Genomic DNA, 17,075 nt, shown 5'->3' on the forward strand with positions numbered 1-17,075 from the left:
CCACATTTTAATATACTTAACACGGCAAACATTTAACATATGTAATATAAATATCTAGGGCAAAGTTAGTCTCACCTCAAGATTCTTCTGTCATTGTTGCCTTAAGAATGGTCCTCAGTTCTACTCTGAGCACTATTCACCACATCTGCCACTTACACCCCAAGAAACTGCTTTGCTAGTATCTTTTCACTTACAATGTCTGAGCTGCTTTGTGTAGTTTAAACACCAGTGTTCCTCAGTCAAATCAGGCCTCCTCTAGGTCAAAGTATGTATTTTCCACAACTGATTTCAGAGGAACAAGAAACCATCACCAAAAACCAAACCCAAATATCCTGTCTGGTAAGACAGGACCCTAATACTAGATCAGAGTTTTATACACATTTGGTCAACAAGATTTTTTATAGATAACAGAGACTTTTCTATCTAAGCAAAACACATGTCCATCTTAGTGATTAATGACTTACTCAGGTGGACAAGGCTCAGTGTTGCAGGCTCTTTGGTTTTCTGGAGGCTTACTGTCAGGGTCACAGTAATTGTTTTGTACAATGGAGTTGTCATCCAGCCTTTTACACACCACCTCTTGTTTCTGCACACCTTGGGATGAAATGAAATACCATTAATTAATCATTCTTGCTCTTCTACTTGTTGAGTAAAAGTGTATTTCAACTATTGATTATTAATCCTACCATCCCACTTTAATTGGCTGAATGCTGCAGGGGTGTGAATTCCAGTTGACTAAGTGCTCCCTGACCACAATGAATCTTTCATTTTCCTTTAATTTTAGGCCACCCCTCTGAGAGAGGATTTTAAATTGCTGTTGTTTTCTAAAACAAAGGGAATATATTTACAGATTTACTAACAGATTGTTTTTATTTGTTTATTGCACAAAATCCATTTTCTGTCTACCCTCCTCTCCTAGTAAAAGACAGTTAAATTTCCAAAGAAAACATCACCAAATAGAATGTGGTCACACTTCAATGCAGAATTATTGTTTATGTGCTTTTGTTCAAAATAAACCAGCAATACTGGGAAACAGTGTTGCATTTTTATACATGTCATCCTATAAATATTTTCTTCATTAAAATAATAGAAGTATTATTCATTCTGAAAGATGCAGTTTGTCTCTGTGAATGTTCATTTTGTCTGGCACTCCCAGCTCCTCTTTCACTGTTAACCATCAACAGGGCAGTTTAGAATTGATTATTATTCCCAAAACATAATGATGTGTCACTGCCAAGGCAACATTATAAGGTAGCATATTAAGCAGATTCTCTGATTTTTAAAAAACAGGATCTAAAGAAAGGCACTAAAGAACCATTGGTATGACAACAGTGCAGCTCAGAGTATTGTTGTAAAGAGTAGTACACATGGCTTCCTCCTCTCTTTTTAGAACAAGCTGTATGTTTGCTAGCATAAAAAGACTGTGGACCTGCAATTCATATGCAGTTCTTATTGAACATGAGTAGTCATAACTCTGAAATAATAGGATTATTTGTATGATGTAAAATTGCAAAAAGCCCCGAACTTTTCTTAAAAACAGAAGCAATTATTGAACTTTTTCCAAACTGTGAAATGCAAACAATTAAATAGGGATTAAAACATCCAGGCTTCAAATATCTGCCAACTTTACTTTACAGCCCTCTCTTCATTTTAAGACAAGCTTTTTATAGGAGGTAGACGTGCAGTAATAAAATTAATTATATAAATATGTTTTTCAGATACTAAACATCCCACCAAAAACATGGGATTCCTCTCACCAAATATTTGTAGTCCTTTTGTTCATTTTAAACAAGCTAAACAACTTACCTTGCAATTGCTTCTTTTGTTATTCATTATGGACAAGAATCATATCTCCTACTTTGGTTCCTAAAACGTGACCTATACAGAATTCACGTATTTAATTGTAACAGCGAGTCAAGCCTAGCCTTGAGATGCCTGAAGTCTGGCCCACAAAGCATCCTGCTTGGCTATGAACAGAAGTCCCCCAGTCTTCACACAAAGGCATGTGAAATGTCTTCATGACATTACGTGCAAAGGACATGGGGAAAATGGTATCCCCCTTTTTCATGAGTCCTGAGGATGGCATCCACTCCCCCATGAGGCTGCAGATGCAAGATTAGGTATGATCCCTTCTCACCCTGAGGGGATTCCTAATGCCCATGAGCACACTGTAACTTTCGTGACTTAGTCGTTAATTTAGCTAAAGTGGCAAGGCTGTAGTTTCTAATCTGTAGATTATTTCTATTTTTTATTCAGTTACAGTCTGATGTAAAATGTCTAAACCATCTTGAGAGCAGGGATGAAAATCCATACCTGCCTGTGCTAGATGAATGTCTTATTTTCTGGTTACAGATTAAACCCCTTTCTTGTCTTCCTGCCATGGGCCCCATGAATCTTGCATCCTTGGCTGCACTGTGGCCCAGAATGCTTATTAAAAAATCTCCCCTTTCCCTACCCTCTTAGACTCCTCAGCTTTCTATGACACACAGTGAAAGAGTACTCTTCTGGAGATGCACTCCCAGCTGAAATCTCTTCACTCTGCAATAGGGAATTGCTAATTAACAGATAACTGTCATGGCATCCTGCAAAATATGGGTATTATCCCTCATGTAAAAGTAGAGCCTTGTTAACTGAAATACTCTCAGGAAAACCCAGTAGTCTGGGTCCTAAGCACATAAAAATGTTCCATGTGCCCTCAAATCTCATGTTCAGGTTCCTGACAAGCAGGAGAGGAGTTAGATTCATCACTCAACATACTGTTTCTTACAGGATGCCTGTTTAGCAGGTGAGAAATTTGTATCAGCCCTCAAAATCACCTGCCTCCTCACCTCACTTCAAAATCATTAACCATGTTGAGACCAAAGATGCCTAATGCTGGAGTCTTCACTCTACTACAGTACCTAAATCCAGAGTCCGGAGTTTTGCTGCTGGGATATCTCTTTGTTGATTACAGCTACACATAACCTTCATAAAGTAGGCTCTTTAAATCAGGTTGTAAATCATTTCACACGTCTGACATCTCAGGTTACCCATAAACATCACAATTATTTTGAAACAAGCTTTATTTATGAAAAAGATACTGATTAATATGAGACATATGTCTTACAGGTGAGCCAGGTAAACCAGTCAGCTTCTTCCATTTGCTCTTCTTTCTACATGTATCTGGATGCCACATTAGACTACAGCAGGTACCACTAAACAGTGCAGAAGGCTGCTAGACTGTTTCCCAAGTGTATCCTACACACATAAATCTACATGAGCAAGGTGAAAAGAAAATACCATTTTTGAACAGTATTTAACCTGCATTTTTTTGCTAATTTTCAACTTATATGCTTTACATGTTGGGAAAAAATCATTTTGCTAGATAGTTAGGTCCAGGTGGAATTGAAAAACAAGTCAAGTCATTAGCGTGGGGGACCCTCAAGGGCCTGAAGTACATGCCTCCACAGCTGTTGGTTGATTTTGTTAACATACAGATATTCTCTTTCAGATATTCATCCATCACGTATCAAAGATTTGAGAGCTTCACATAAAGATGTTCCATTTATAGCATTCTCAGCACCTAATATTTCAATTACATGAAATGATATAAAGCTGAAATCGAGTGAGATCTTGCACTATAAGGGCAATTAAATAACCCTGGAGCACAGGAACTTGGAATATACAACTAGAAGCAACACCCTTCTATTGCTGGGAACCACTCTATGTAACCCCTTTCATAAACTGATCAAGCTCCACTGTAAGGCCCAGGTACATTTTTCTTCTTTGAACTTCACACCTGTGACTACTATAAGAATTACAATTTCCATTCTAGATGCATTAATTGCCAATTCAATTTTTTAAAGTCAAAACGGTCTTTCGGTTTAAGTAACTTCATTATGTTAACCAAGTCAACTCTTGCAGTCTCTGTGTTGTTAGATACACCATTCCTTTAGTCAACCTCACAACCCTCTGTGCATCTGCTGACACCTGAGTTTATTACAGCCACAGTACAAATTATGCAGTACTCCAGAGCAATTGTACTAGTGCCTTATCCAGTGTCATTAATACTTTTAAATAAACACATCCTAAAATCAAATCTGCCTTTATCATGAGTACCACATATCCCAGTCTTCCGCATATGTCTCCTAGTGCTGCACCATCAGTAAATTTCATCAGAGCTTTCTACTTTTTATACTGCCATCAGAACAACAAAAACTGAAGCCTCATGAGTCATGTGAACGGTCTTTAAGAAGCCCATTAGGCTCACTGCCTTTTGGCCCAGTAATTTACATTTTAAGCATGCCTCTCGTCCACTAATCTTTTCTAATTCTTTTTTAGGTGTAGTTAGGTGTAGACAAAAGCCTTAAGAAAGTCTAGATCAATGAATCTACTACATTTCCTTGGTCTAGAAAATTTGTTGTATATTAAAATAGGTATTTTGCCCCATTTGTCACTTATTTCTAGATCTTTATACTTCTCTTCAAAATTTCAAATCAGTTAGTAGTTCAATGTTGTTACATATTATATACACACACACACACACACAGAGTGAGAGATTATTGTCTTCAATTCTCTACTCCTTTAGTACTATTTTAGTAGAGAAAAGACATATCAATTGCAACATGAAAGAGAGACAAAAATGTTTACCAGATTAGGCTCTCCTTTATAATCTCTTCCTTTGGTTCTTGACAAATAAGTGGAAGACCTAAATATCTGAGAAGCTGTGACAAGATGATTCACTTTAAATTCTGTAATCTATGCAAACACTGCCAACAGATGAGAATAATTAAAATCAGATCTGACAACCTGAGTAGGAGTATTTCTTTTGCAATTTTCTACTCAAACTTCACCACGATGAGAAATAATATTTAAAAGGTCTAGCCAAACAGCACTGCTAGTAACATGGCGCTGCTAGCTGACAGAATTTATGTTCAGCTCCAACTGATCAATAATCATTTTTCCTTTCTATCACAAGCTGCCTTAATTCTCTTGGTGGCTGATAAAATAGGCTGAATGTTGCCTTCATAGTGATACTTCCCTCAAATATAATTGCTTAAAAATAATAATTTATACACATTTTAGAATTAAGCATTTTAATGATGCATACCATTCTTGCAAATATATTTATGGGATAGCATAGATATTAATGTTATATTTTCACTTAATTTCCTACTGGCATCAGACACATTTCCTTCTAGGCTTTGGTTAAAAACTGGCAGCCTCAGTAAATTAATTTCTGAGAACCTATGTAATAAGAAAGTATTCTGAAGTACTATGAACACAAAGTATCACTGTGCTCAGTTTAAAAAAAAAATTAAGTCAGACGTATTATTTATTGAACATTGGTCAGGTAGCATATCACCCATAAGAGAGTATTCACCACCATTCACTCACACAGTGAAGAATCTTTAATCCATGCCAGGAGATATATTAATTCAGTTTTAAAATGTTCTCCAGCATCTTGCCACACAGTATGTAAATTTTACATCATTGCTGTCTAATACAGTGTTATTTAAAATAAAATCTCAGAAACAAAATTCAGATTCTAACTTTAAGACAAGAAAAAGAAATGGAAAAAGCTAGAAGTGCAGTTTTTACCCAGACAACAGCTACAACTTGCTTAAGTCCTGTGGGCCTTGAAAAAAACGTTTTAAATTATCAACTCTTCTCTGACTATATGGTTTCTCTTAAAATAATCTAAAAAGAACAGCTAGTTCATTTAAACTCTTGGGGGAATAATTACAAGCAGTTACACAGAGACACTCTGCTTTCAAATCTACAGATTTATAGTTTATAATAAAAGACATTAAATGTCCTCATGACTGGTCAGTGCAATTCTAATAGAAAACAAAACTCCAGTGGTTTAGTGACCATAATCTCCAGAGAACTGAGATGTTTTGCATATTTCAATTAATAAAGAGCCTGCATGGCTTTCAGCAGCCAAATTTTAAATTACATGGAGCACATTTTATTCTTAAATTAAAATTGCAGGCATGTAAATGCTATACCTATTTTTATAAGCAATCCCCAAAATTGTGGCTTGTGATTGCAACAGTTAATTATAAAGATGCCAGCACCAATACATAGTGAATCCTGCATCACTAAAACTAGTGCATGCTGGTTAACCCAGACATACTTTCTGAGCTCACTCATCAGATCACAAGATGTTCATCACAGAGCCAAACTTACATTTTTCTTGATGAGGACAAGTATGTTTTATTTGTCTAAAGACAGTTTCATAATTCATCTGAGGGCATGAAAGAAAAACATAGTAGGCATCATTCTACAAGAGTGATGAGCAGCAAAGAAAACTGGACGGCAATCAATTTGCTTATAATAGTATAGTGACTGACTATTTCATTAAAAACCATGAATATCTAAAACATTTAACTCATCTGGAGATAAACTCTAATAGAATGAATGAAATCAAAACCAATGCTTAGGATACCTGGTAAATTCCAGTTAATAAATGCTGTCATTTGTTTCCATTTACTGCTAGAATTTATTAAGCATGGAAGAAATTAAAAAAGGAGGGTATGCACTTACTAGAGTTTATTTTTAAATGTATACAAAACTGAAAACACACAGAAGGATTTTTTTTCCTTTGCTTGATTTTTTTTAAACAATACCACCAGCAGTTCATTTTGTTATTAGGAATACTTAGGGAGCTGGACAAAGTGATACACTTGTCCTCAGAAAGCTACAAGATAACATATAGGGAAAGACAGGCATGAGAGTAAATAAACTACAATTCTGTGATCTGTAAGTGATATATATCACCGTTTCCTATTTCAGCACTTTCTTCTTCTCTTTCCATCCCTCATTTTATTATTTTATGTCCTATTTCTACATATTCTAGTTTTCCCTTTCTCAGACTTTCTCATTAAATAGTAATCAGGTCCTTAAAGAAAATCTTCTGTTGTTGTCATCGGTTTTTTCTGAATTCCAGCGAACTGTTCATCCATCCATCCCTTCTGAATTCCCTGTGCTCTCTCCTCTCCCACTCTCCTCTGTATAGATAAACGTGCACTGTACATTCTGGTATTCTCTGGCATTGTTTTCCTGTAGTCTTGTCCAAGTCTGGCACCAGCTATAAAGACCTATATGAGATAGTAACAAACTTTTCCTTCTAAAAACTCTTGACTCAGAGCAGAACAGTTATCAGTGAACTTTCAGGAAAAAAGGGAATTAATATGGAAAATATATGTAGCTCATTTTTACATAATGTTCCCAAATAGGAAGAACTAGCTTAGATACTATAAATTTGTACTTCAAAGAAAAGTTTTTCAATATAGAAAATACTGGTTCTAGTGTACAAAAAGAAAAGCTGCAATTCTGGGTTTCTAAGCCTAAGAACAGATACTAAAAGATATTAAAAAATGAATGAAATTATATTCTCATCCTACATATGAGTACACGAATCCAGGAAAATAAGAGTTGCCTGTTACCAGGCAAGCTTTTTTAACTACCTGGTAAATCTGAAGAACCTATTTTTAGAAAAAACTTAAGAAAATACCAGAACAAACCTCAGGGCTTTGGAGACTTGACTTCTACTTCGTTTACTGTACAGAACATGATGCTCACTGGCAGAGAAACTATGGAATACTTCATTTTCTCCTTTAACATGAATGATACTACTAAATACACAGTTTACAATCTCTCATGAAAGAAAGACTAACTTCCTTCTGCTTTTTAGGGGGAATCTAAACATGTAACTGTTTCACAAACTTTAATTTATCTCCTAGACCACTCTATGAAGAATACAGGGGGAGAGGAGGTATAATGTCTACTGTGGAAAGAGTCTGTTGATTTCAGGTGCCTGGCTGAGTTTAAGACTACTTTGCTTCACACACGCTTCATGCAATGATGAAATTCATTGCATGCTTCAGAGGTCAGACATTCCAGAGAGGTATCCATATAATGATGAACTGATAATGAGCAAGTAAGACTGTAACGTATGCTTTGAGTTGCTCAGTATCACATGAGAACCACACAAGGGAGGCAGGAATGGAATCCAGAGCTCTGGCACCGCACTGAGCTGTCATAAGCAGGAAATCCTCCTCCTCCTTCCTACCATTCCATTTACCATGCTCTTCTTATTCTGCAAAACTGAGACAGGCCCTAGAACAGAGGTCCTGTTTGAAAAGTTAAAGTGCTTTTATTGCTCAGATGTGACTCATCAGCACAGCAGAGATGAACATAATATAGAAGTCCAGTGGAAAAGACAGCACGTTACCATCTAAAGATTGTAGGTTGCTCCTAGCTGGCTCTTAGCTTGCTCCTTGGCTCCTGACTGCTCTAGTTATCCTTCTCCAAGACAAGGCCTACAAGCAGCTCTAGGAACAGCTGAATGCAGTGGATTGCTCTCAAAATACTACGAAGAAGAGACTGCACAAAGATCAGACACTTCTACAATATACAATACTCCACATCTTCTTAAACTTTGCACTGCCAAAATGCTGATCTAGCCTTTGTGCTCTACTTCATGACATTCAATGCATAACCTCAAGTTCACAATACATAAACATCACTTTGGTGGGCTGTAATACAGTTCTCGCTTTTTATTTTTTAGAATCTTTGAATTAAAAAACATACATCAAGTAATAACTGTGTTTTAAGAGTCACAGACTTAGTCAAATGGTGTGTAATGCAGATATAGTCACTCTGATTTAGAGAGAACTAGACTGAAGTAGTGTGGAGTGGACATGAGCTAGCCTGTGACACAGCCTCAGAGAATGGTCCCTGCTCAACCGGTCCCTGTGTCACAGAACAGCCACAACTACAGAAAACAATTTAAGATTTCATAGTCATCCTTAATTCTGTCATTTCCTGGCTTCTAAATACTTGCAAATTTGATGTCATTTTAAGACACCTTTTTAAGTGTTACATACACCTAGACAAAAAGACATAACATTAAAATGCAGACATGTTCAGAGATAGACAGAAGTTAACTGTGTTGATTAGAATTTAGATTTGCCTACAGCTTTGATATAAAGCCTATGCTTTCTGCCTATATGGCTCTACGTCACCTAGAGCTTTTCTGGATCAAGATGGAATATCACATGATCAAACCTTGATCAGGCCATACACTACAGGTGAGTTACAATAAGATCCAGGAAAGTGTTGATGCCTTTAACTTGTTCACAGTCCGTCTCAAAGTCACTATATGATTTTTTTTAACCTCATGAATAAAAAAATAATTTCCATACTAATATTCCTCACACGTGTTTATTGTCCTTTTTTTACTTTCAGTGAGAAATTCTTTAATTTTTTAATATTTTACTATCATTTGATGTAGAGTGAAATGTCTTTTATAAAGACAGAGCTCAAGTAAATAGAACTTCAGTAATGGACTTCACAATGAATCCTATAGAAATAAACAAAGCCATGCAGTGGTTTCATTTCTAAGTCTTCTCAACAATTCATACTTATATTAGCCAAATTTTCCAGTTATGGTCTCTGTCTCTACAACCTTTGTCTCCCTTTTCTTTTTCCCTTACTCAGCTCCTTTTTAGAATTGTGTCTTCTTTTGGCATATGGCGAAAGGCGTTTCATAAACTGGGGGGAATAGCAGGTACTCATATGGAGAAAACAGATACAGCTTTTAACACGGATTACAGCTACAATGAAATATTTACTCCCTGAGCACAGAGCTCAGTGAAAATAAGTGACCATAGCATATCCTCATACTAAGCTGAAAGAAAGGGAAGTGCCTGCTTTAGCCACCACAAGGTACCAAAGAAAATTTCCCCCCCGCAAAAAAGTTTCAAATGAAGTATGCAGTTTTCAGGGATTCACAAATCTTCCCTGAAAAGTTAATTAAGTCAAAATGTTTTAATCTAGACAAGTGCCTAATCCTTCAGAGCCAAGCATTTTTTCCATGGTATACTATTCAATCTGTGAAATGACAATGGCCTGCATGACAGAAGATCCATGGCTAAAATCTTGTCTCTACCTAAATCAATGGGAGTTTTCCCATGACTTCAAAAAGCTCATTAACTCATTGCCATCATAAAAACAGGATTTGGCAGTACTTGTAAGGTTCTGATACTTGGAACAGTCTTTTGCTATGAGCTAGGCACTTCCCCTCTTTATACTTCTTCTTTAAAATGTTCCTTTTCCTACTGGACTCACCATTACTAAAACAGTAGTTAAAAAAACAATCTGCCACCCAGGAATCCAACAAATGAACGATAAAAATGTTGGAGAAAGTTGGCACCTTCCTCTATTTTGTTTCAAGACATTCTCTATTTAGCAGCACAGAAGAGAATTTGTGCTGTCCTTTGTGTATTATGTATGGCTAAGCAAACAGATGTATCTAAAGAGCAAACAACTATTAACAGCCACAGCAGGTTCCAGCAGAAAGATGAGTCAAGATGGTTCTAAACATGACTACCTCCAGTAGCCAGGAAAAAAAAAAAAAAAAAAAAAAAAGATAAATATTTGGTCCAAAGGTTCTTTAAAAAAATATGGCGTCTTCCTCTTGGTATGGGCGGTGCACAGTGCAGTAGAAAACTGAAATTCAGAGGTGGATTTAAAGCGCTCTCCAATACCTTCTGAAACTGAGGTATGTTGGGGAGATGATGTATTCAGTCTCCAGAGAGAAGAAAGATACTGTTCACACAGCACTTCTACTCACCAGTCCTTGCAGCAGCAATGGTGTTGGCTTTGAAGGAAGCCAACTGTCCTGCTCTCCCAGCCAGAGGTAAAGAATTGCATTGGTGACCACTAGAGGGAGGATTAGGAATACAGTAAATTGTGGGCAAAAGGCACCCATGATGAATCACACGGGACAACCTGCAAATTCCCCACCGCTGCCAAAAGGCAACAATTCTCAGATACTGCTATGGGCTGGGAAGCATAATCCAGTTGTTATCATCTGCTACAGAGGAGCTGCCAGTATGCACCTTAAACTTTGGTGGCTGGAGGACAGGAGGGCTGACTAGAATCATGCGAAGCATACCTACAAACACACAAGGATACATCCCTTTATTTACAGTTGCCTTATTTGCCTTCTGGTTTTTAATCTCGTTACTTAAAACTTCTGGTCCTTTATCAAAAAAGCTCCTGTGAAAAGCAAACATACCAGCTTCAAGAGAATCTAAGAAGGATCAGCAGAGAGAGACAGACTGTGCCAGTATATATTGTATTTAATAAAAACATCTGAACATATTAAATGTACTTGAAAACAACAAAATCCATTGTGACAAAATAAATGTTCTTTCACTAAATTAAGGTTTGAGGCATGTCTGAAAGAAAGGTTTTCAATTAGTTACCTAGATAATTATGTAATAAAGTGTATCTTGCAATTCACTTTACCGTGTAGCTTGACTGCCTGGTGTCTTACCTCCGGCACAAGTGGCAGAGCATTCTGACCAAGGCAGATGATTCCATGCAAAGCCAACTTCATTGTCTCCACTGCCAGTGCGAGAGATGGGAACATTGAATTTATACCTTATACCCAAATTTTGTTCCTGTAGCAGAATCTGTAGTTGAAAACAACTGGTTATACCATTAAAACAGGCAAGCAGAGGGCAACTACAGTGATATTTAATCTAGGTATGTGTTATGTTCTGTGGAATGGAAAAATTAATAAAGGAAGCCATAGTGCTCTTTTAGGTATTCCCAAAAGTATCTGGACTAACTTTTAAAACATATACAAACGAAAAGCATTATTGTCTAAGGTGAGCTTTGCCTTTTTTTCCCCCTTAACACAACTTTATAACTTCTGTCAGTTCTTTATTCTTGACATAATCGTTCTAAAAAGCCTGTTTTCATAAAATTAATGTGTTAATGGAAAGTAAGTTGACAGCTGAATAATTATGTGAGGTCAAAGTTGGTTAAGGACATTACTGCACAAACATGCAGCAGTCCTCACTGAAATCTTGTAAGGAGCTACCCACATAGCAGTTATGAACCTAGCTCTGGCCTTGTTTGCACTTCTAGTGACTATAACAATAATAATAACAGTAACAGCAACAGACTGTTGCTGAGGTCATTGTTTTCCCCTAATGCAATAGCCAACAGCATTAGCTTGGTGGAATCACATCTGTGATTCCTTTAAAGGTATATCAAAACTCTCGCTGCAACCGTATCACTGCGGGTGATACAGATCAAAGTGCAACAATCGCTATGAATTTTTGTCTATCCTCACTGTTGAACTGCACTTCCACATACCACCTGTCCATCACTAGCCTTTGACTCTCTATGAAACTTTTTCTTTCTATTGCTAATAATATATATCATGTTAGATGCAGCAATCTGACACATCTTAGAGCTACTTCTCATCCTCTTCTACCTTCTGTGATATTTTGCAGAGGCATATCTACCTATCTCCATTGGACAAAGGAGCAGAGAACTTTCAGTAAGAAAGTCAGTGGCACTGACTGAATGAGAAAAGGCACTATAATGGACTCTTCAGCTTATCCACACCTACAGCAGAAAAAACAGGATTCAGGTATTTGAAAATGCTGCCTAAACTGTGAATATCCAGGCAACAATCATTCTATACACAAACATATCCCATTTGGCTCAAGCAATCCCTGAACTGCAAATCTGGCAGCTGACAGAATATACTGGGCGAGTATCACCTTGTTCTTATGCTCCTCCTCAACACAGTAGCGCAAGGCTAGGCTCACTATTGCCTGCTGTCAGAGACAGAGTATTGGGATCCTGGTCACATCTTCTGTTACATTCTCATATTTTGTACAATCTATTCAGAGCAATGTATGTCACAGCAACATACTTTAACATGGGTCACATCACGATACTCTTGCTGTGGTAAGAGTATACTTCACACTCAGGCCAGGCTTAAAACCACTGACATCTACAGAACTGTCAGAAAATGTCATGCTGTATCTCAGCACTTCCATATATCAGCAGCATGTAGACATACAATATATGCCTCATTTACAACTTCAGCTACCACTATTCTGAACCACATTTAACAGAGATGGAGCATTTTCTGTGAGATTTCCTGGGGCTCTTTTGACTTTATCCCTGTTTCATCATAATGTTTGCCAGTCAGTTTTGAAAGGTAAAAAAGCTGCGTTAAAACATAAATGCAAACTTCCAGCTAAGCAAGCCATATACTCTTTGAAAACACAACCTATTTTGATTTCATTCATGGCCTTGTCTTTTCTCAGAACACAAGCATGTATTTCAAATTTCAGAAATATATTAATTATAACTTTACCATGACTATGAGATTTTCTGAAGTAGGGCCTAGTGCTTCCAAAGACTCTGGTTCATCTGTTGGCCTCTTGTAATGGAAAGCTGTTCCAGCAACATCAAACTTTCTTGGCCAGTCAATAGTCCAGGCACCATTAATATAGTAGTCATCCTCTTCAGATTTTAAAGCTTAAAAAAAAATACAAGCCACCTAAAAATTGGAAGCAGCATTTATAATGGAGAAGCCATTGCAAATTAATCTACTAATCTGTTAGAAATATGTGAGCTTCAGCTCAATATCACTATTTTCAAGCAATATAAAGCCTTTTCTTTAGCCCAGGTCAAAATATCCCTCATGCAGTTTGACAATTTTGCCTCTATCATAATCTCCAATGTGCAGGTATACTTTGCAGGTTTCAACATGCAGATGCTGTATGGAACAAAACAGAAGGCCTCATGCAACTTGCAATGTATCTTCAACTTTAAAACCGAGCCCATGTGCAATGTATGCTGTTCTACATAAGATATACATAGGTCTCAAATGTATAATCATTTATCAATCTAATCTTTAGATTAAGAAGTTGGGGCAAGGGATAGGCATCTCAGATAATGTGCAGAGGAAAAAAAAAGAGAAGGAACATTGAGTCTGAAGTATGGTGCCAATCAGCTCTTGCTTTGTTGCCTTCGTCCACTGTTCTTTTTTCCTACTTGAAGCATAAATCCAAGATATTTCTACTACAAACCCACATACTAGCTCCTTAATCTCCTAAGATATATTACTATTCCTAATTTACAGCCTTAAACCATAAAAGTACTGTAGGTAAAACATAAATTTCTTAGCTAACCAACCAATTAGGCTGGACAAGCACATGTTATTCAGGGATTTATATTTTGTATTTTATCAATAATATTAGATTGAATTTCTTGATATGAAACTGACTTTGTATCTTAAGGTGAATATTCTGTTAATTAGATATTGACTTCTTGACTTAAGGTGAAGATTACCAAGTCATTCAGCATTCATATTTACTTTAAATAAAACATGTTCTTAAAGGCAAAATTATGGTTGGAAATACATGATAAAACAGCCATGTCATTTTTTGTTGAGACAAATAACTGACTTCACTAGACAGGGAACAAACTCACATCACAATCATGAGGAATAAGACAACTTATGATCAAGTTTCATTCTCAACTACATCTGTATGGACAGACGGTTTACCTTAAACAGTTAGGAAAAATGTCTCAATGATGCTCACATTTTCTAAAACAGATCAGGGAGCATTCATATGAGCAGGAGATAGTTGGAGAGGCAGTAATGTTCTGTTGGTGACAGCCATATTCAGCAGGGATTAGTAACCATTTTCATCAGCACCATAAGGTCTGAAAAGGAATGTCCTTCCATAGCATAAATCTTATTCCATTGACTTCCCCAGATTTACTTTGGAAACACTTATGTGCTTTGAGTGAAGAAACTAGCTCTGACACATTCACTTAAGTCGAATTCTCAAAGTAGTTCAGATTCCTTATTGTCTGTATAGGTTTTGTAGTACAAGAAGGAGATGGTAAAAAAAGTGAGCATAGGAGAACGAGACAAATTGCAAGCGGTACTGCACTAAAAGGAAGGAGCAGTACTTCACTATTTATCTATTTTACGTGGGTAAATGAAATAACTATGTTACAGCTGAACATCAGTATTTTTTTTAATCAGTGGTCCTATCTCCATACAGCCTAAATTTCTGTCCATCCTGCTTTTACAAATTTTAGCTTAATTAAAAGAAGGTCACAGGGTCTCCCACAGCTACCAAGACATATTAAAGTCTCTCTTACTCTGCCATTCAATCCCAAACGTTTTCTTGTCAGTATGTCTAGTATCTACTAAGAGCAAATAATGAAGTGAATTCTTTATTTATATTATTTGAAACATATGAACAACAACAAATGAAACATATAAATGAGAACAAGAGAACAAACATTCTCACATGTTTACATAATTAATAATTCTGAAATTATATGCTATCAATTGTATGTATGCTATATAAACTTAAACTAATGTATAACCAGAAGCAAAGCAGTTCATATTTTACCTGTCTGATATATAAAAATGCATTTGCATTCTGTAAATAGATTTACCTAATGTCAGTTTTTACGCATAGGTGAAGGCCACACAATTGTGAATGCATTTGCATTCTGTAAATAGATTTACCTAATGTCAGTTTTTACGCATAGGTGAAGGCCACACAATTGTGAATAGCATTCCAATAATGTAATTACATGACAATGATGATGCAGTGGCATAATGCTATTAGCATATCAGACAGACAGAACAAGTTAATGCCCTAACCAAATAATTTATGAGAACTTAAGAATGCAGGAAGCCCACAGAATTCACACAAAACACACTGTTGCATAAGGAGAATATAAGGGAAGATGTCACCCTGGATCAAGCCATTTAAGAAAGGATAACAGCATTACTAAACACACTTTTTTTCAGCAGCTCTGAAAACAGGCAATTTTGTTGTTGCTGAGTTATTTGTTGGACAGATCAGTTTAAAATACTGAATTATTTATGCAGCTGCAGAAATGTGCTTTTGCTGTCACAACAGTAGGAGCGATACTGGTGCAGCAATGATCAGCCAGAGACGGGAAGAGAGGACAGGTGATGACTGAGCTAACTGAATCGCCAAATGTCTAACTGCAGCCTAAATTTGAGGCCACGGCTTGCACAAGAACTGGATCTTAGTTTAAGGAACCATGGGATGTTTATTGCAAGTTAGTCTGAAAGCCTGCTAACTGAAACGAACAAAGAAGAAACTTGAAAGCCAGTGTGACAGCTACAGAGGAAGGTGGTTTTATTTTTTCCTTTTTTCTATACTTCCAAATGGAGAAACTGATTCCTTAGACTGTGGTCACTTATTTGACAGCAGTGCACATAAACCAAAATACAGTACTACACGTAAATGGTTATTTTCAGCTGAATCAGTTCTCTAATCTGGTTCATGGTGTGGCCACACAAACAGCTGTCCTGGAACAACAGAGGGAGCCCCATAAAGACAGGGAAGGACCTGTGAAGTTGACACTGCCACTAAAGAAATATCCATAAAAATATACCCTTGAGGTACATATTTTAACATAATAAACTAATTTTTAACTACCATTGTGCTTGTATAGTTCTTTTAAGGGAGCAGACAAATTAGAAGCCTTCCTTTCCCCAGAAACTAGTGATTCTAAAATAGTGATCTGGTTCACACTCACAGAACAAAACATCCCATCACAAAATGAAATGGCCCCTGCGACTTAGTAAGATTATCTTTCATTAGGATATAACGGCACCTTCGCAAGTTGGAAACACAAGAAACTAGTGAAGGAGAGGAATCCCCCATTTGTGTAGTCAGGGCTTCTGTGGCATGAAGCAAGGTAGTGAGGAGAGAGCCTGAAACTCAGAAAACCCTTTGAAATTGTGACAAGCACATAAAAAAAGTGTTTATGTACCACTTTACATTTTTAGATCTGTAGCCAGATTAAATACCAATGGAGCTGCCTGTATTTTTTATTTAAGCCAAAAAATTTATATTTTTCATTCATTTTATAGATGTTGCCAATCTAAACGCTGTTCCAGATCACTTTCCTCTGCTTATAAAATATAAGGAATAACAAACTTAATTGTAGCAGCTAGGAGTTATCTTCTTTGTTCTGGTTTTCAGCTGCCCATGGAATAGTTCTTAGCAGAAACCAACCATGACAGGATGCATTGTATGCTTCTCTCCCACCATCTCTGTTTGAAATGTCCGTATAGGATATATGAGCAACCTTACCCACACTACATTTTGACATGGGGGAGGGGACATGGGGAGTGTGATGCTGAAAGAATAATGAGCACTCTCATGTGGGAGTGGTGGTGGTGTTATTCCTGCAGAATGGAG

The 17,075-nt window shown here is 36.8% G+C and overlaps 1 protein-coding gene across 1 annotated transcript in view; it reads right to left on the minus strand.

Moving 5' to 3' along the window:
- The window catches only part of ADAMTS6 (ADAM metallopeptidase with thrombospondin type 1 motif 6), a gene marked incomplete at both ends in the record, with an annotated part of 152,447 nt that overhangs the window by 17,805 nt on the left and 117,567 nt on the right, over positions 1–17,075 (minus strand). The window contains 3 exons of the mRNA XM_082337589.1: positions 465–594; positions 11,330–11,468; positions 13,178–13,341. Coding sequence (XP_082193715.1) covers positions 465–594; positions 11,330–11,468; positions 13,178–13,341 — 433 coding nt within the window. The remainder of the gene's footprint in view (positions 1–464; positions 595–11,329; positions 11,469–13,177; positions 13,342–17,075) is intronic.

This window comes from Platalea leucorodia, assembly GCF_965183815.1.
Source record: "Platalea leucorodia genome assembly, chromosome: Z".
Lineage (NCBI taxonomy): Eukaryota > Metazoa > Chordata > Aves > Pelecaniformes > Threskiornithidae > Platalea > Platalea leucorodia.